The following is an 18,268-nucleotide window of genomic DNA, read 5'->3' as shown; positions in this document are numbered from 1 at the left end:
TAGAACGTGGCAGTGTATTATAAATGAATCGATTACCAATAAAAACTACATTGTTTCCCGCCACCGTCATCATCATAATAACCCTAGCTAGCCAGTAATATAATAGCAAAATATAATCACATTCATATATGTTTACAAAATACCCGAACTAAAGTGATCTAAGTTTCCATTAAACCCATTGCGGCCCCACTAGAGCCTTCCACGTGGTTTCAATTACTTGACCACCATTCTCCTCCTTCCAAACTACAATATATACATATATATATATATAAATACACACACACATAAACAAATAAGCAACAACACAAAACAACACACAAATCTCTCAACATCATTCCTATACTATATCTCCATGGCGTTCTCGATGTCGATCGTCTTCCCCGAGGCCCGGGCCCGCGCGGCGTGGCGGGGCTGCCTCGCGGCGGCCCTGAGGACCGCCGTGGCGTGCTTGATCGTGGCAGTGACGTCACTCTACGGGCCGGCCCCGGTGCGGGCCCTGGCGGGGTTCCCGGCGTTCTCGTACGTGACGGTGGTGCTGGTCGTGACCGACGCCTCGCTCGGGGACGGGGTCCGCGCCACGTGGCTCGCCCTCTACGCCACGGCGCAGAGCCTGGGGCCCGCCGCGCTGAGCCTCTGGCTGATCGGGCCCGAGAGGATGACACGTGGCGTGGCGGCGCTCGCGGTGGCCCTCGGGGCCTTCGTGGTGGCTCTCCCCGAGTCGACCCACATCGTGGCCAAGAGGATCGCGCTCGGCCAGATCGTGCTCGTCTACGTCATCGCCTTCATCCACCGCGAGACCACCGAGCCTATCATGCACACCGTCCGGGTCGGAGTCAGCACCGCCGTCGGAATCTTCGCCTGTGTCCTCGCTCTCTTGCTTCCCTTCCCACGCCTCGCTTGCCGAGAGGTATGTCTTTCTCTATATATATATATATACATCGAGCATGAAGAGTAAACTATTACGTAAAATAGTGTCACTAACTAGATAGCCAGATATGATATATTTTTAGGGCTTTTCAAACGTAATATGACGCAACCCAACAGAATTGGCTGAGGACAGAGATCTTGTAGCTTACGTAACGTGTGTATGTATGTGTATTAATTGACTAATAAAAAGGAATATAGATATGAATGGGATGATCAAGGGTGCAATAAATGAGATTTTGTTGGGTTGTGTAACGGAGTGAATATAGGTGATAACTTTGTTTATTAACATGGCATATATGTGTAGCTTATATATGGCTCCACGTACTACGGATGCTATTGTTGTCACTTATATTTACTTTGGTCAAGACTTTAGGTAGTTTGATGTATACATATACATATTTCTAGACAACAGTTTTCTCGTTTATAAAAGAAAATTATTCTGCTCGGCGTTTATGCACTGATCTTGAAATGGACGGATTTAATGTACTTGTAGCCAATATACAAATTGCATGTTCAACTTGACTCTTCATGATAAAAACGGAAATATAAAAAAAATTGAGCCCCTATCATTTTTTCATTAGTTCAGTTTATTTAATAATAATGTTTTTAATAATTATTACGTCATTCTTTATCGTACATATAGTAGTCAATCTTTCAATGAATTAGTATCATTTTTGTTGTTTTAGGGTGAATATGGTGACGTATACGTAGTTAGATTAAGTGACTTTTTGGAAAAGGACAATGGCTGATAAATAAGTCCCCAGTCCTCTTGTATATCAACTTATCATATTTTGCTTTCAAATGGAGTAAAATAGGGACAGAGGTCCCTCACGTTGTCATTACTCACCAAATTTAGTCTATATCAATTAAATGACGAGAATATATTTGATTGGATGCTAATATAATTCAAATAAGTTATTGTATCATTTGGCATTTTGGCCACAAATTTAAAGATGCTAGATTCATCATGAATCTCGCTTTTGAATATTGTACAATCACGAGTACAAGTTCCGTCCATCGTCATTATTAATGTTTTTTTATTAAAATAATTCAAATAATTAATTGAGCAACTAAATCACCAAAATTTAGAGATTTGTTAATGATTATTTAGACGATTTTAACATTTCATTTATGCCTTTTAAGTCTAATGGTTATTTATAATTATTAACGAATATTTACAACTATTAATGTCTTTCGGCTTTGTTAATAAATTTTTGTGGTTATTTACTTAATTTTTTTTTAAAAGGTTGATTATATGACAAAACTTGAGTTTTCATATGAGAATATATCTAGTGAGCCCTATTTTAAATTTAAATATATTGGAGAGAGAGTAGATTAAAGAGGAAATTGTGGTATAAATATTTAATGTTTTCGAAAACATATACTTAAATATATTTTTTTTTGCTGTACTGTTTCTGTTGCACTGTCAAACAAAGTCAGTTAAATTTGACGGAAATCCACGTGACAGTCTCAGATTAAACATGATTTAACATTTTTTTCCGTCGTAAAATTAACTAAAAATTAATAATACCATTTTAATAATAATAAAAAATTAATTATAAACAAATTTTATATTATAATTAGCCATTAATAATATTATTAAAATTATTTTATATTTATTTATTTAAATTAATCAAGCATGAATAATATTCTTTTTTATAGAAAAATGCTTAGTTAATTTTCTTTAATATTAAAAACGTTTTAATGGTATCATTATCTTTCAATATAATATTAAAGTTATTTTTAGTTAATTATTTTGTTATAGGAATGATATGGTTAATGCTTAATTACTTTTAGAAAAAAAAAGATTAAATTATGTTTAATCTAAAACTGTTATGTGAATTTCTGTCAAATTTAACTAACTATATTTATCAAATGCAATTGAAATTTAACATTAAATATTTTTACAGCGAAAAAAAATATTTAAATTTATATTTCAAACTTTTTTTAAAATATTTATGCCGGTTTTCTTCGTACCTTTAAATTAAATAGATTAAATAAGTGGCTGTGAAAATTTCCTAACGTTTTTCCCACCTTTGAGTGGGGTTGCAAATTTATGCGACCACATATTAGTGCACAACGACCCACGAAGTTTGCCATATGTGTGGGTGTAAATTATAATAAAAATGTCATATCAATATCGACAATCCTATTCGCGTAAAGTGATCGTCTAGTCGGCACTCACTACCTTTAAAATATCATATACTATAACATAAAAATAATCGTACTTTGTTAGCTACTTAAAGTAAACGTTATTATTTTCTGAAGAAAAGAAAAAGCTTAGTAATGATACTGGTGGTACGTACGGAGATCACTACGGATGTTGACTTGTTTGTACATATATATCAGAGTTCTTAGATACACGTCATCATGCACAATCTGACCACTGATCGCCACTCTAATGTTGCAGGTGAAACACAATTGCCACGAATTCGCTGAAAACGCTTCGCAGAGACTTAAAAGCTTAGTGACAGCCTTTTGTGCTCATGACGATGCTTCCTCTCTCGAGTCAACCACTCAAGCAAAGAACTTGGCACTAATCGGAACCAAACTTGTACAAGCCGTCAAACGCTTCCAAGTAAGAACACTACGTACATAATTAGTCAATAATAATACAATTAAACTACGCATAACATGCATAATATGACTTACAAATGAAAAAATTATACAAAATAACCATTTAATATATACTTTTCACTAAAATAGTTAAAATTTACGTTGTAATTTTTTTTTTTTGACAAGAAGATAAATTTTGTTGACAATTATTATAAGTAATTTATACAAAATATATATTTGAAATTTGTTTATTACACATTTTGAATATTTTATTACACATTTTGTATGTCTGTTACTTTAAATTAGTGATTTAGCTAAATCACCCAATATAAATTAGGGTAATTTAGCAAAATAACCAATTTAAACGTTGAGAATTGCTAAATAGCCAAGGTTTGGTAAATAGTAGGTAAATAGTCATTTTTATATATTTACAAACGTAAATATCAAGTAAATAGTCACTGCCATATTAAGTCACGTCATCATTTATGGCTATTTACTTAATATTTACCAAACCTTGGCTATTTAGCAATATCAAACGTTTAAGTTTGCTATTTTTCTAATTTTTTGTATAAATTAACGAGGACGATAATATAAATTTTTTTTTTATAGGGAAGCATGCATTGGGAAATACCTCCACTGAAATGCCTGAAACGAAGGTACATCTCAAACCCAGCAGAAAGAATGCAAGAGCTAGAAGTGCCTCTACGAGGGCTTGAGATTGCATTGACCAACATTCCTTCGTTTCCAACCACAATCGTCTCAAACGAAGAAGAAGACACGGAGCTCAAAATCGGACTCCTGAGACTCGTCGAGAACAACATGGTCAATCTCGGGTCAGGCATATTGCACAACGACACGATAATCAGCACCGACCCCGACTCGACCGAGCTCGAAAATCCGGCTTTTCAGCAAAAAATCCCTAAACAAATCCCGGAGATCGCAACGCACAACAAGGACTCATTTGTCCCCTCGCTCTTCTTCCTCTTCTGCATGAAGCTTGCCCTACACGTCACCAAAACGACACCCATGAAAAAGACTCAAACCCAAAAACGACAGCCAACGTCAAAAACCGACAATAATGAGAATTCTTTCTCTATCAAAACGCACCTTTTGACCTACACTTACGACACCCAAAGACTAGTGTACGCATTCAAATGCTCTCTCTCTTTGGGCCTAGCCGTGTTCTTTGGGCTCACTTACAGTAAACCCGACGGTTATTGGGCCGGGCTTCCGGTGGCGATAAGCCTCGCCGCCGGAAGAGACGCGACGTTCCGATTGGCGAATCTCAAAGCCCAAGGGACAGTGCTAGGGACTGTGTACGGTGTCTTAGTGTGGTTCGTTTTTGGAAAGTCCTTGCCGATGAGACTCTTCTCTCTCTTTCCGTGGCTCGTCTTCACGAGCTTCCTCCAGCGGAGCAAGATGTACGGACAAGCCGGTGCGATCTCCGCGGTCATCGGTGCAATCCTCGTTCTCGGCCGGAAAGGTTTCGGCGAGCCCAGCGAGTTCGCCGTGGCGAGGATCGTCGAGACTTTCATCGGTCTCTCGTGCTCGATCATGATCGACATCATATTTCAGCCGGTCAGAGCTTCTACTCTCTCCAAGACTCACTTGTCCAGGAGTCTCGACGCGCTGTACCACTGCGTCAACGCGTTGACTTTGCGCGAAAAGGACGTGGCTGAGTTTGAGGATGAGAGGAAGAAGCTGAGGATGTGCGTGAACGAGCTCGGAAAGTTCGTTGGCGAAGCTAAGCTTGAGCCGAACTTCTGGTTCTTGCCCTTCGCTGGCGAGTCGTACGGTAAGCTGTTGAAGTCTTTGACCCTGACGGTTGACCTTCTAGATTTCATTGCTCGGTCGTTGAGGTTTCTCCGAGAAGATCACGAGTCGCTATTGGTGGACGGTCACGATTGTCTTGAGGGTTTCAAGGACTTGGTTTGCTCTTCGGTGAAATGCGTTGGAGAAATCAGCCTTGTGAAGTCCTTAGCCGCTCTAGAGGAAGAAGTTGAGAAGAGCAACGATAAAAGTAATAAGAACTCAAAAAACGACATTGAGATGGGTAAAACGACAGGAATATTTTCGTCGCTCAACGACAATGAGATCGACAAGGTCATGGGTTCTTATCTCCAACACTCCAGAGAGATGATTGAGAAGATTGACGACGAGTCGAGTTTCGACGATGATCGTGATGATGATTATCAAGAGGCAAAGAGGCAAGCGGTTTTGGGGTTAAGTGCTCTAGGGTTTTGCCTGAATGGGTTGATCAGAGAGACGAAGAAAATTGAAGTTGCAATCAAGGAAGTCGTTCAGTGGGAAAATCCTACCAACCGTGTTAATTTGAATGAAATTTCGTGTATGATAAATTCTCTGAAGAAATAAAGCTATGTTAAAAATAAAATAACATGATTAATCATGATCTGCTGTACACTAATTTTTCTTCTTCTGTTTCCGCCCTCAATTTCTAATGATAATTGCATGTAATCCTTTTATAGATGTTATATTTGCGACAATGTAAAACAATAATAAATTTGAGTCCACCACACGTGACATTGACAACACTTGATTGAAGCTACCAAAAAAAAAAAAAAAAAGACAACATTTAAAACTAATCAACATATTACGTATAAACTAGTTGAGTCTCGCGGTTTATATGACATATAATATAGTAAAATGTGAACGTCGGTGCTTATTAATAGACCTATAATAGTTAATGTTTTTCAAGTATGCGGTTTAGAGTTTGATCTTAGTGAGGTAGTGAATTAGTGATGTTTTTAAAGTATAAATTTGACTACCGATATAATACTTTAGACTCTATAACATCTTATATTTAAAAGTTAAGAAATTATACACAATAACAGAAAAATTATCTCGCTAATTCATTGATTTTTCACTTTTTCGTTTTTTCTTGCTATTTTATTCACTCATATATATTTCTCATACTAAAAAAAATGATGAAAATCATGGGTATCAATGTTAACTGAAAATTAAATAGAGTAATAAGATTAAATGGAATGACGTTGCATGATCATTTTTTTTACTAATAAAATAAATAAACGTAAATACACGTATGTCGATTCGTGTATTATTATAAATAATTAGAAGGGAGCTGATATTTATGTCAAACCTCAATCATTAAGATTAAAACTAATCTTTTATCTCTCACATTAAAATTGTCTTATAATTTTAAATGCTTAGATATCCATCGTGAACATTTTAAATAGTAAGAGAAAGTTAAGTCGATCATACATCCAAATCTCATCTAGTGCAATCAAATTTCATGCACAAATAGTTGTGTAATCAAAATCTAAATTTTAATGTATTTTTCAGTTACACTTCGTATTTTTCAAGTTATAAGTGAATTTGAATAGCATTTAATATATATATATATATATATATATATATATATTTATATATATATATATATATAAGATGTTCTAGCTATAAGTGATTATGATTTGATCAGATTTGTGATTAGAAAATGTATGTATAAAATCAGTAAAATATACTTAAACTTGATTAAGTTTTTAAAATTACCAAGAAAATATAATTTAATTACATCATATATGTATAGTGTATATATTAATTTTTTACAATGTCTATAGAATATGGAAAAATAAAGAACGTATATTTTTTACATCATATATATAAACAAGTATCTATACATACGACAATGAGAAAAAAAAAAAAAAAAACTCAATTCTAGAATACCAGTGATGCATGGTTAACAAATCAATATTAATCACATTGTATTTATTTTGTATACATAAATTAAAACTCTAGAAAAACTGAAGCACATAAAGGACATAAAATAAAAACTAAGGCGAGAAAAAAAATCATCTCTAAAATCAAATTTCTCTCCATAATGACAATAAAAATAACGAACATGTCATTAACGTTTTAAAAAATAATTTTGAGTAATTCATATATTCATAAATATTTAGTCTGTCATATATATCTTCACAAAACAAATATAATAAAATACTTCAAAGAATCGTTTATCATCTATATATGTCAAACATCCCGCAGCAAAGCGCGGACATTCAACTTGTATATATATAAACAAGTATCTATACATACGACAATGAGAAAAAAAAAAAAAAAAAACTCAATTCTAGAATACCAGTGATACATGGTTAACAAATCAATATTAATCACATTGTATTTATTTTGTATACATAAATTAAAACTCTAGAAAAACTGAAGCACATAAAGGACATAAAATAAAAACTAAGGCGAGAAAAAAAATCATCTCTAAAATCAAATTTCTCTCCATAATGACAATAAAAATAACGAACATGTCATTAACGTTTTAAAAAATAATTTTGAGTAATTCATATATTCATAAATATTTAGTCTGTCATATATATCTTCACAAAACAAATATAATAAAATACTTCAAAGAATCGTTTATCATCTATATATGTCAAACATCCCGCAGCAAAGCGCGGGCATTCAACTTGTATATATATAAACAAGTATCTATACATACGACAGTGAGAAAAAAAAAAAAAAAAAAAAAACTCAATTCTAGAATACCAGTGATACATGGTTAACAAATCAATATTAATCACATTGTATTTATTTTGTATACATAAATTAAAACTCTAGAAAAACTGAAGCACATAAAGGACATAAAATAAAAACTAAGGAATACAACAAACATTAAAATATCACAAATTACGGATGATGATAAATCAATGATATAAAGTGAGTACTAAATTAATTTTGTGCAATGAAATTGTATAAATTGCCATGTCTTCTCGAAAAATCAGCAATAAATAAAAAACTTAGTTAAAAAAAAAAACAAAAAAAAAACCCGGTATCAGTGGAAATTTCCTAAACTATCTTTCAATAACACAAGCAATTACACAAAATTCACACACAAAGATAAAGATGTATATTTAATGCATTTGATTAAAATATTGTTGGGCCATATTTTCACTAAGCTCCAAAACAAAGCCCACCAACCCTCCTGCTGGCCATCACGCACGCGCCAGACCACGCGCCTGATTTCTTCCCACATGCCCTCTCGCTCGCCCAAAAAAGCTCCATGCTCGTCCCTTGATGAATTTCTTCTCGCCCAAGACCAAACCAACCCGCCCAACGACTTTTTCACGATTCTACTCGCCCTTGACACATTTTGGGCTACGTTTAAGCTAAATCTCGGTTTGGGCCCTTCAAAACACCTAAAAAAACCCTCAACACACCTCTAAAACTCTATAAATACCCCCACTTCCTCATATCATTATCTCCAAGAAATTAAAAAAAAAAAAAAAAAAAAACCTAGGCAAACCCCTATCAAATTTCTCTTTCATTCTTCTCTCATCATTTCTTCTTACAAACATATTTGAGGAAAAAAAAAAGAAGAAGAAAATCACTCCACTCACATAATATCTTACCAAAAAGAGAAATAATCTACTTTCATTCTCTTTAGAATGGGAGAATAAATATTTAATCTCCCTCACACAATTTCTCTCAAAACCAAGGCTAATCAAGCTCAAGCCAAATTACATTTCTCTCTCTAAAAGTGTCCAAGAGCACGTACGATAAATCGATTATCATGTTCTTCACTTAATAAGAGAAAAATCTCACCGACACGTTTCACGCTTTCTCTTTTCTTAGGAAATCGCGGAGACGAACTCACTTCCAGCGTGAAGTCAAACGAAGAACGAACTCACTCTCGGCGTGGAGTCAAGAGAATAGCGAACTCACTCCAGGTGTGGAGTCGAGAGAATAGCAAACTCACTCCCGGTGTGGAGTCGAGAGAAGAGCAAACTCACTCCCAGTGTGGAGCCGAGAGAAGAACAAACTCAACTTTTCGGCGTGAATTTGAATGAAGAGCAACCACCACCGCACTCATAATCTCTCCTTAGAACCATGGATTGGGGGACATTTCGGCTCTAGGCCCCAAAGTGCTACCTCTTTCTCGGCTTCAAAAGAGTTGGTTCCACCTCTTTTAGTCAAAATTTTAAGGTCTTCTGGAACTCACGATTATTCAGGCTCTTGCTCTTATCTCCATTGTACTTCCCGAACCTTAGAAAAGTGACTTTGGGCCCATCAAGACAAGATACGTGACCAAGTCCGCCTACGTCACGCATCCTTGAATGTAATCGAAAAAACGTATTAAAAAATAATACGGAAGATTAAGCTTGACAAGTTTGTGGGAACTTTATGAGAGTAGTTTTGAAGTTAGATTTAGACAAAATGAAAGATTCATACATGATCAGTGTTCGAAATCTCAGACATTGTATTTTTTGGACATTACTCATCGCGAAAAGGTAAGTTTTATTGTTGTGTTTTGATAATAAATAAAAAAAATTATTGAGTTTATGTCATTTTCGGAAAAAAAATTTTAAGTTTGTTGCCATGTATCGAAAAATTAAATAATAATTTTAACAACGGACATAAAACTTTTACGTGTCTTTCATTTTTTTCTCACAATAATAACTTTTATATGTAACAAAAATCTATTGCTCAAAAAAAATCTAACAACCGTGTCTAAATACCTATGTTCTTAACATTTCACTTCGTCTCCTTTTTTTTTTTTTTGGTACCTCTTTTTTCTACGTGTACCATGGCTACATTGTGACATGAAGCCCAAATCCACACTTTGCAATTAAACATGGTAAATTACATGGCTTACCTCGATTTTTTATTTTTTTTAACCTCATCCTTATTTTTAGAATACTTCGTTCATTTGCTATTATGAACTTATTTTAAGCTTAAGATTTCGCCTTAAAAAAGTTTATTTTCTAGCTCGTTAGAGGCGATAGAAGGAAGATAATATTCGCCGATTGAAACCTAGAATATATATGTTTACGTAATATGTATTAAGTTTTAAGACTAAGTTTAATTTCAAAGGCATTTTTTTATTATGGATATTAAACTCGTGAGATATTGCAAAAATGTTTCAACGTGAGGCATTTAGGAAATTATTTATGTAATTTTAACCCGATATAAATTGTATTAGTAACAAACTAAGTACACCACTATTTAAAATTTCGACTTCTTTTTTTAGTTTTAGTAACACTATTGGACAACTGAAACTCCAAAGATGAAACAAGTCTAGAGGGATCTATTGGAAATGAGTCGCGCAGTAATAAAAATCAATTTCAAAATGGTCAGGTTTGAATTTGATGTGTATGAAACGAGGCAAAGAAGGTGGGGTAAAGGCGTAAAGCTAAGAGAGCAAAAAGTACAATGCGCTGTAAAGGGGAAAAAAAACACGCTTTATGGGTATCTAATGCATGTGACATGCACAGTTATACATGTAATTATCAAAGATACGGAATATTCGAGAAAAAAACAATTTACATACAAACAAAACATCTGGATGTGGCGCGCCAAAACGGAAACCATGTCTATATATTTTCTAATTTAAAATCATCAAACTTATTGTTGAGTCGCTATTCAATCAATGATATATCCTATACTGCGACAAATGATATCATGCTACTTAGTTTCCTTGTGACTCACCCCCGGGAGTGTCAGTACTTTTTTTTTTTTTTTTTTTTTTATGAAGTTTCACGAAATTAGATATCCATCATCATCAGAAATTCGCAGTACTCAAACCCTTTGCAATGAAAATACGAAGTCGCTAAAGCATACGATTAATCTGAGCTTTCCTTAAAGATATTCATCCGACTATTGTTAAAAAAAAAGGCCCCAAAAAGTAGACATTACGATAGCATGTTCTTTAATAATGATAAATTTTGAAAACCAAACAGCTTTTGTAAATTACGATGCATGTATGACTTTTTTGTTTTAAACAAACGATGTAGACAAATCTAGAGAGTAGAGACTGAGTACTGATAAAGACAAGAAAACAAAAATAAAAACTAAGGCGTGAACGGGATTAATTCATAAATAACAGCATCCGGATTAATTAATAATTGGCAAACACGACACGACACGAAACGACACAATACAGAAGACAAACTAGAAATTAATAAAACAGAGCAAACACATACACGCGACACGACAACAAACTTTCACGCACAAGAAGACACGTCGTGACGTCCATCAATGGCAGAAAATGACCTTGAGCTCACGCGGCGACGAGCAGTCGTGCATCAGCGACGGAGTGTCGTGTGCGAAGGTGAACGAGGAGGGACACGCGTCCTTGAAGAAGCGCGAGTGCTCCGACGCGTGACACGTGGCGGGGCTGTTGTAGTGTCCCCTGCAGCAGAGCGCGTCGGAGCCGATGGCCTCGCAGCCGCTCTTGCAGGCGACGACGCCGCCGTGGGGCCCGCCGGAGACCCGGAGCCTGGGGGGACACGTGGCGAGCAGATCGGACTGGCAGCCGACGACGGGGCAGACGCCGTGGCCTTCGTGGGGGGTGACGGTCATGGGGATGTTGAAGCCGTCGACGAGGCTGACGCCGTAGGAGGAGAGGGCGGCGTTGGGGCCGTGGCGGAGGGCGAACTGGGCCAGGGTGGCGGGGGGGTGCCCGCCGGCGCCGGCGCAGGCGAGGCGGCCGGCGCAGTCTCCGGTGGCGCAGGAGAGGCGGTCGGGGCCGGAGTGGTGGCAGTGGGTGCGGCCCCACACGCGGCCGGACCAGTGGGTGGTCGGAGCCGGGAAGGAGCGGTGGGAGAGGGCGGCCAGGAAGAAGCCGCCGTTCTGGAGCACGGGGTGGCCGGCGTTGGGCTGGATGGCCGGCCACACCGGGTACCGGCAGTTGTTCACTATCGTCAGGATCATGTCGGTCGCGCCGCCGTGGCTGACGGAGGACACGGCCACGACGAGAGCCAGCACGAGAGAGAGGCTTGCCATTGTGAGAGAGAGAGAGAGAGTCGAGTATTGACTATTGAGAGATGAAAGTCAAGTATTGAGAGAGAGTGAGAGAGTCAAGTATAGATAGAGAGAGTGAGAGAGAGAGAGCAAGGTGTCGTTTGAGTTTGTTTGGACACTTTGTTGCGTGGCAAGGTGGCATCAATGGCATGATTGCTTCTTTTTATTTTTTCAAGTCTGAAATACGTGTCAGAAGAAATACTCAAATGCAAGAGGACCGAACTACCCTTCTCTCTCTCGAACTTGCTCGTGTGTGGGAATTTTACTAGAAGATAATTAAGGTCAACTCTCCAGTCAACTACTTTGTTTATCTCATACGCCGAAAGATATATTCAAACAACGTAATAAACGAACGAGATTTTGACGAGAAACCGCGGTTAAATGAATTTTTTTTTTTTAGCGAGATGTTAGAATATAAAGAGATAATCGATTATATAGGCAAAAAATATTCGGCTGTACTTTTCCTTATTCGCTCAATAAATATGCCTCTTACTTGAATATTTTATTCAATAACATATTTTAAATATGACATAATGTTATTAAAGCTTTATTTCAAATTGAAAACAGTGGGCGCCAAAAATTAGACAAAAATTTAAATATAACATGTGTGTCCCTGGATATTTAGTTATTTACTGCAGGTTTTGGTAAAACCTGCGAAGTTTCAGAGGGCCTGCTACGTATCCCGTGATAATTTAATTGACTTTATTTTATAAAAGTCTTGTACATTTTCTGCACCAGAGTCACGGATGAACGATATTAATTTTTTGAATATTTCAGAATTCAAATATAATTGTTTTGCAGTTAAAAAATATGTAGAAACTACAAAGTGCTAACTGGGTTCGGAAATATATTTTGTACAACGATTTTGGTCTTGACTCTTAATACATAAATTAACAGCATTAAAATGATATATAAAACATAAACTTTGAGAGAATTTAGATGCAAATAGAAAAGCTCAATGCGTGTAAATAATTATAATATATTTGATCTAGAGATGCAAATAATCACTTTAATGTTGTCCTCGACATGACAAAAAAAAAGAACGTGCACTAGAGTAATACGGAGATATTTCTCCCGACGCGCTTTCATACGATTACTATATGTGAGATGGAGGTTTGAGTTTCAAATCTAGATCGTAGAGAGAAAAAATGAGGTAAAAAAGAAATAAAGTTTCGAAAAGCTTGATGAAACTTACCTCACGCGTGTATGTGATGAGGTATTTATAAAAGCGAAGTGGCCTAAAATACTTAGAATAGGCCTATGAGGCAAGTGTTTTGCCTATAGAGAGGTAGGCATGAAAGTCTTTCAATTTTTAAAGTATTTGATCACTAATCACTTCCATGGCTGTAGCATCGTCGTAGTTTGTAAATAACCATGGCGAGTTTCATAAATCATGTTATTATGGAGGAATCATAAGGATAACATGTATGTCATCATCATATCAACGAGATTTCTAATGACCCATATTGCGGCTATCTGATCAAGCGGTGGTTGATATGATGATGACATTGATATTGACAATGATGAAGTCGCAGCGTCGAGTCGATGTGCATCAATCACATCTCTCTTTGGGCCAACCAAACCTGTAACGGTTTACTCTCTATAAAGATTATGCCAAACTCTAAAAAAAATTGGTCACACCCTTTTTTATTTAAACTAGCTCTTTTTTTTTTTTTTTTTTTAGAGAGGGCTTTATAAGTAGCCAATGATACAAGATCGGATATTTACAAATGTGAGAGGCTGAACAAATATAAATATATATTTCTAGAACCACACAAACACACCCCAAAAATAATTAAATGTGGACATTGCGCCCGCTGGGATTCAATCACGCGTCCTCCCATTGGGAGGAGAGTGGTGTTACCACTTGGCCCAAGCAAGCTTGGGTTATTTAAACTAGCTCTTGTTATTGAGCTAAGAGTTTTTTCCCTATTTTAAAATGATTTATCTTTCTTTGTCTTAAATCATTGGGTTCTTTAGACTTAGACTTAGAGTTTTTTTTTTTTTTTTTTTCATTTTAATCAAAATGGCAACACATACCTTTATTAGTGATTTTTGTGTATCACCAATTCCTACTAAATGCTAATTCCTGTACTGTACACTTTTTATTTGATCGAAAAGTTCTTACGAATTCCAACAAATTTGGATTTACGAGGTGCTTATTGGCATTTTGGATTTTCATATTGAAAATCTACTTAACATAGTAATCCTAACTTTCGAAGTTTGAACAATGAAAATTCTATAAAAATATGTATTAATGAAATGTGGAGAATTGAATATAAGACATTTTTTTCTTGATTGTTGGGCTTCAAAGGAGATTGGCACAAGATTGACTTGGGCTTTGTTTTTGGACCGGTCATTCAACTAGTTTTTCGAAAAGGCTTGGACTGCTATCTCTAATGAAATAAATACACGCGCAGCTTAGTTTTGTGATTGGGATACATCTAGTCAACGAGCTATCAAATCTATGTTGGCCATAGTTCGGTTTTCCACCTTCCATTCACGTGGATATTTTTTTGCATCCCGAGCTATTTCTGATTTCAACGCTGAGCTTGATCTATCTTCTTAGGGTTCCTCCAATTACAAATAAATATGAAAAGAAACTAGAAATTTCTAATTTCGGTTCCGATTAATTTTGATGGGGAGCCCAATCTAGAATCCTTGGTCCGGTGTGAGAACTCGAAATGTACAGTATAGTTCAAAATACACTTTTTCGTAGGAGAAGACTTAATTTTCTTTTAAATTTGAGCCGTTAGATTTAAAACCGTTTGAGATCTAACGGCTCATATTAAATGACCGTTATTTGTAAAATAGAGTTCTAAATAATTTTAAAAAAGTTAACCAAAAAAATTTATATTATACACCTATTTCTTCACAGCTCAAACATTTCTAAATATTTGAAAACACTCGAATCCTCGTACTATCTATTAATATATAGTTACATCATTTTTTATATAGTTATAAATTATAGTTTTTATTTATAGTTATAAACCTATAATATATAGTCTAAATATATATAGTTTTACTTTGTCTTCTTGTCGAAGTTCTAGCTCTCGTAATTTCAACAACCTAAACTTTCAAAGTTTAATGGACTCAAGACCCCAATCAATGATATCAAGATCAATATCCACGATTCCAAAACCAAAAAAAGGAGGAGGAAGAATAATAAGAAGAGGCGGTAGACCAACCTTCAACCAAAGTTGTACAAAAAAAAAAATGGCGGTCTAAAAAATTCTATATAAAAACAAATATGCGAAATGGAGGATGGATATGGTGAATGTAATTTTTGTTACCAAATTGTGAAAGGTTCATAACGACGTGCAAATGCAAGCAGGCACGAAGCCAGTAACAGTCAAGGGTGGGCTATAGCCCCCCTCAATTTTTTTTTTGCACTTTTTGTCCATTTTTTATTTTATTTTTATATTTTTTATCCTTAAAATTTACAAATCAGTTCCCCCTGAATTTTTTGTTGCAAATTAGCCCCCCTAATCTAGATTCTTGGCTTCGTCCCTGAGTGCAAGAGACTTATGTCTTAAGATACCATTACAAGCAGAGAGCCTTCAACCCAAGTAACTACACACAATCCCACTAAAATTAGGTGAGAACTTATTGTGTACATCATTTCTATTGATCAGTAATGTTGAATCCAATGTTTTCTTAAATTTTTGCATTATTTAGTGCTTGGAATTCAAATTGTTTTTCGAAGATATTTAAGGAAATATATTATAAAATATTTTCGAGTAGAAAAATAAAAAAATGAAAGTCATTTTCACATCATAGTCGTTTAGTATAGTGTTAACCTCTAACATATGACTTGGGAATTATCCTAAATCATTTGTATTTCGTGACTTGCTCATCTTTTTCATGAATTTTTTCTGCATTTTTTCTGGTTTGGATGAAAACAATAATTTGGCTGATTTGTTGCCTTGTTTAAAGGATAGTTATTATTAACATTTATTTTTATTTATTATCTTCTTATTTCGAGCAACAATTTTGTGTAAATGGGCGGAAATATTTTAAGGGTATTGGCTAATTAACAAAAATAATCTAAACGATGGCTACTTTACAATTTTATGTTTTAGAATGGTCAGTTAGCTACAATACCCTTTATTCATTTGTGAGTTTTTAGTTAATAATCATCATCTTTGGCTTTCAGTTCAATTCGTTACTTGCTAATTACTTCTTCGGTTAACTTAGTCCATTGTGGGATCGACTCGTATTTACGATTTACTACTTGAGCGATTACGTACACTTGCGTACAAAAATATCGCTAACAATTTCAAAAAAAGGAATGAGAAAAAAAAAGTGAAATATGTTTGTGTACGAGAATAGTTTTTCTATTTTCAAAATTTTCTAACAAAAAAATCCATGAAAAATTAGATGAAGCATGAAGGAATATATTTGTTATTAAATTTTTTTACTTGGTAATCTAGTAATAAACAAGGATAGACATTTTTTCAAACTCAAATATATAGATATAATATCAGACATGAAATATATGATATTTACACTTGAATTAAGTTAAACAAGGCCGACAAATTTGTCACTTTGGTCTGGACGTATTAAAAAATTTCCAAGCAGATCCAAAAGTGCATTGAATTATCATCACAACACCCTTTATCCTGGAAAAAATTTCCACTCAGAAAGCTGTTATTTTTCTAATAATAATAATACTATTTACAAAAAGTAGAGTACAACTCACTCATGCCCAGCTCTAGTGTCCCCTTCATACAAGCACTATAACCACAACCACAATCATATTTTTAATACAAATCCCTGTGTTTGTTAGCATCAGCGAAAAAAAAAAAAACAGTACAGAATCATAAGCCAAAGCAGCATGGGATTAATCATGACATAGAAGAGTGATAGAAGGAGAGAACAAAAAGACAAGAATACATGATATATATAGCGTTAAGCGTGACCAACAAACACATGCACTTGTAGTGCAGTTCTTGTGTACAACCATCATGGAGGCAATCATGACCGGATACGAAGTCAACTCACAAAATCACCATTCCTCACCAACACAATATCCAGCAGCGCATTGGATTCTGAATCACTCATTCTTATTTGGAAAATATTCCAGCCAAATATTCAAGTTTGGCTATAATTACCCCAGAAAAAACAAAACAAATAACGTGCTGTGTGGAAATCATCTCTTTATCTGGTGGCAATAAAACGGGCTACAATGGCACAAAGGCTGATCAACATGGCGGGAAGAGAGAGTCTCATCGTCCATCTTCTTCTCTTGGCGTGCCTTCTTCTCACGCCCACACAATGGCATTGCTCAAGCTTCACAGTTCAAGCTACCGAACCAGGCAAAGCTTTATATATGTATTGTATAAACATTCTTTCTTTAGTCAACGCTTTATTAAACATAACTTGGTAAAGCAGGTCACTTCAAGTTTGAGCCGGCACAACCAAACTTTAAGACTGGAACTAGATTTGCTTTCCCTACTTGGGTAAGTCAGAACCGAGACACTCTTCATACTAATTCCATTTGTTTATCAATTATTTTTCTATAATGTGTTAAATAATTCAAATAGGTTGGCAATAAGAAGATTCATAAACAGCCATCGACACCGAACCCGGTGGGTAATCACCGCCCGCCAACTAGGCAATGAAGAGGCTGATGGAAGAGAGTGGTATACAAGATGACAATAGGACTCTAGTATCTATAGTTTCCTCTCCAGTTTAACACTACTTCACACTTCTATTCAGGCTGGAAAGCTTATCATTCTATGTTTGTATAAAGATCCACATCTAAATAGTTTATTCTATTTCTGAGTTTCTATTGACAAACTATTTATTGTTTACGCGTAGAAAGAAAGAATATAAAAGTGCCGATCACAATAAAAAAGAGAATGGGAACAAGCAAAAGTTTGAGGTCACAAAGTTTTCCGCAAATTGTGGGTATTTAACATGATATACGATATCAGAGCCCATCAGATCCAAAATGTATCCCATTCAATTCTTTGAGATTTGAGTCGAGATGATGAGC

At 35.5% G+C, this 18,268-nt stretch overlaps 3 protein-coding genes across 3 annotated transcripts; 2 read left to right on the top strand and 1 right to left on the bottom strand.

Moving 5' to 3' along the window:
• Positions 1–51: 51 nt before the first annotated feature.
• Positions 52–5,890, top strand: LOC149381938 (P-hydroxybenzoic acid efflux pump subunit). The gene is made up of 3 exons (XM_089600754.1): positions 52–907; positions 3,338–3,505; positions 4,093–5,890. Exons 1-3 carry the CDS (start codon positions 353–355, stop codon positions 5,854–5,856), a joined length of 2,487 nt encoding a protein of 828 aa, XP_089456880.1. The 5' UTR covers positions 52–352; the 3' UTR covers positions 5,857–5,890.
• A 5,419-nt stretch (positions 5,891–11,309) lies between these two features.
• LOC149381937 (Pathogenesis-related thaumatin superfamily protein) lies at positions 11,310–12,394 on the bottom strand. The gene has a single exon (XM_089601056.1). It carries the CDS (start codon positions 12,247–12,249, stop codon positions 11,500–11,502), a length of 750 nt encoding a protein of 249 aa, XP_089457182.1. The 5' UTR covers positions 12,250–12,394; the 3' UTR covers positions 11,310–11,499.
• A 4,907-nt stretch (positions 12,395–17,301) lies between these two features.
• On the top strand, positions 17,302–18,083 carry LOC149381936 (CLAVATA 3/ESR (CLE)-like protein). Its single transcript, XM_089630640.1, has 3 exons — positions 17,302–17,585; positions 17,662–17,729; positions 17,814–18,083. Exons 1-3 carry the CDS (start codon positions 17,456–17,458, stop codon positions 17,889–17,891), a joined length of 276 nt encoding a protein of 91 aa, XP_089486766.1. The 5' UTR covers positions 17,302–17,455; the 3' UTR covers positions 17,892–18,083.
• The last annotated feature ends 185 nt before the right edge of the window (positions 18,084–18,268 follow it).

Source organism: Urtica dioica, chromosome 11, assembly GCF_054948205.1.
Source record: "Urtica dioica subsp. dioica isolate 48M chromosome 11, U.dioica_male_clone48M_v1_H2, whole genome shotgun sequence".
Lineage (NCBI taxonomy): Eukaryota > Viridiplantae > Streptophyta > Magnoliopsida > Rosales > Urticaceae > Urtica > Urtica dioica.
This window is presented reverse-complemented; position numbering and strand designations above follow the sequence as displayed.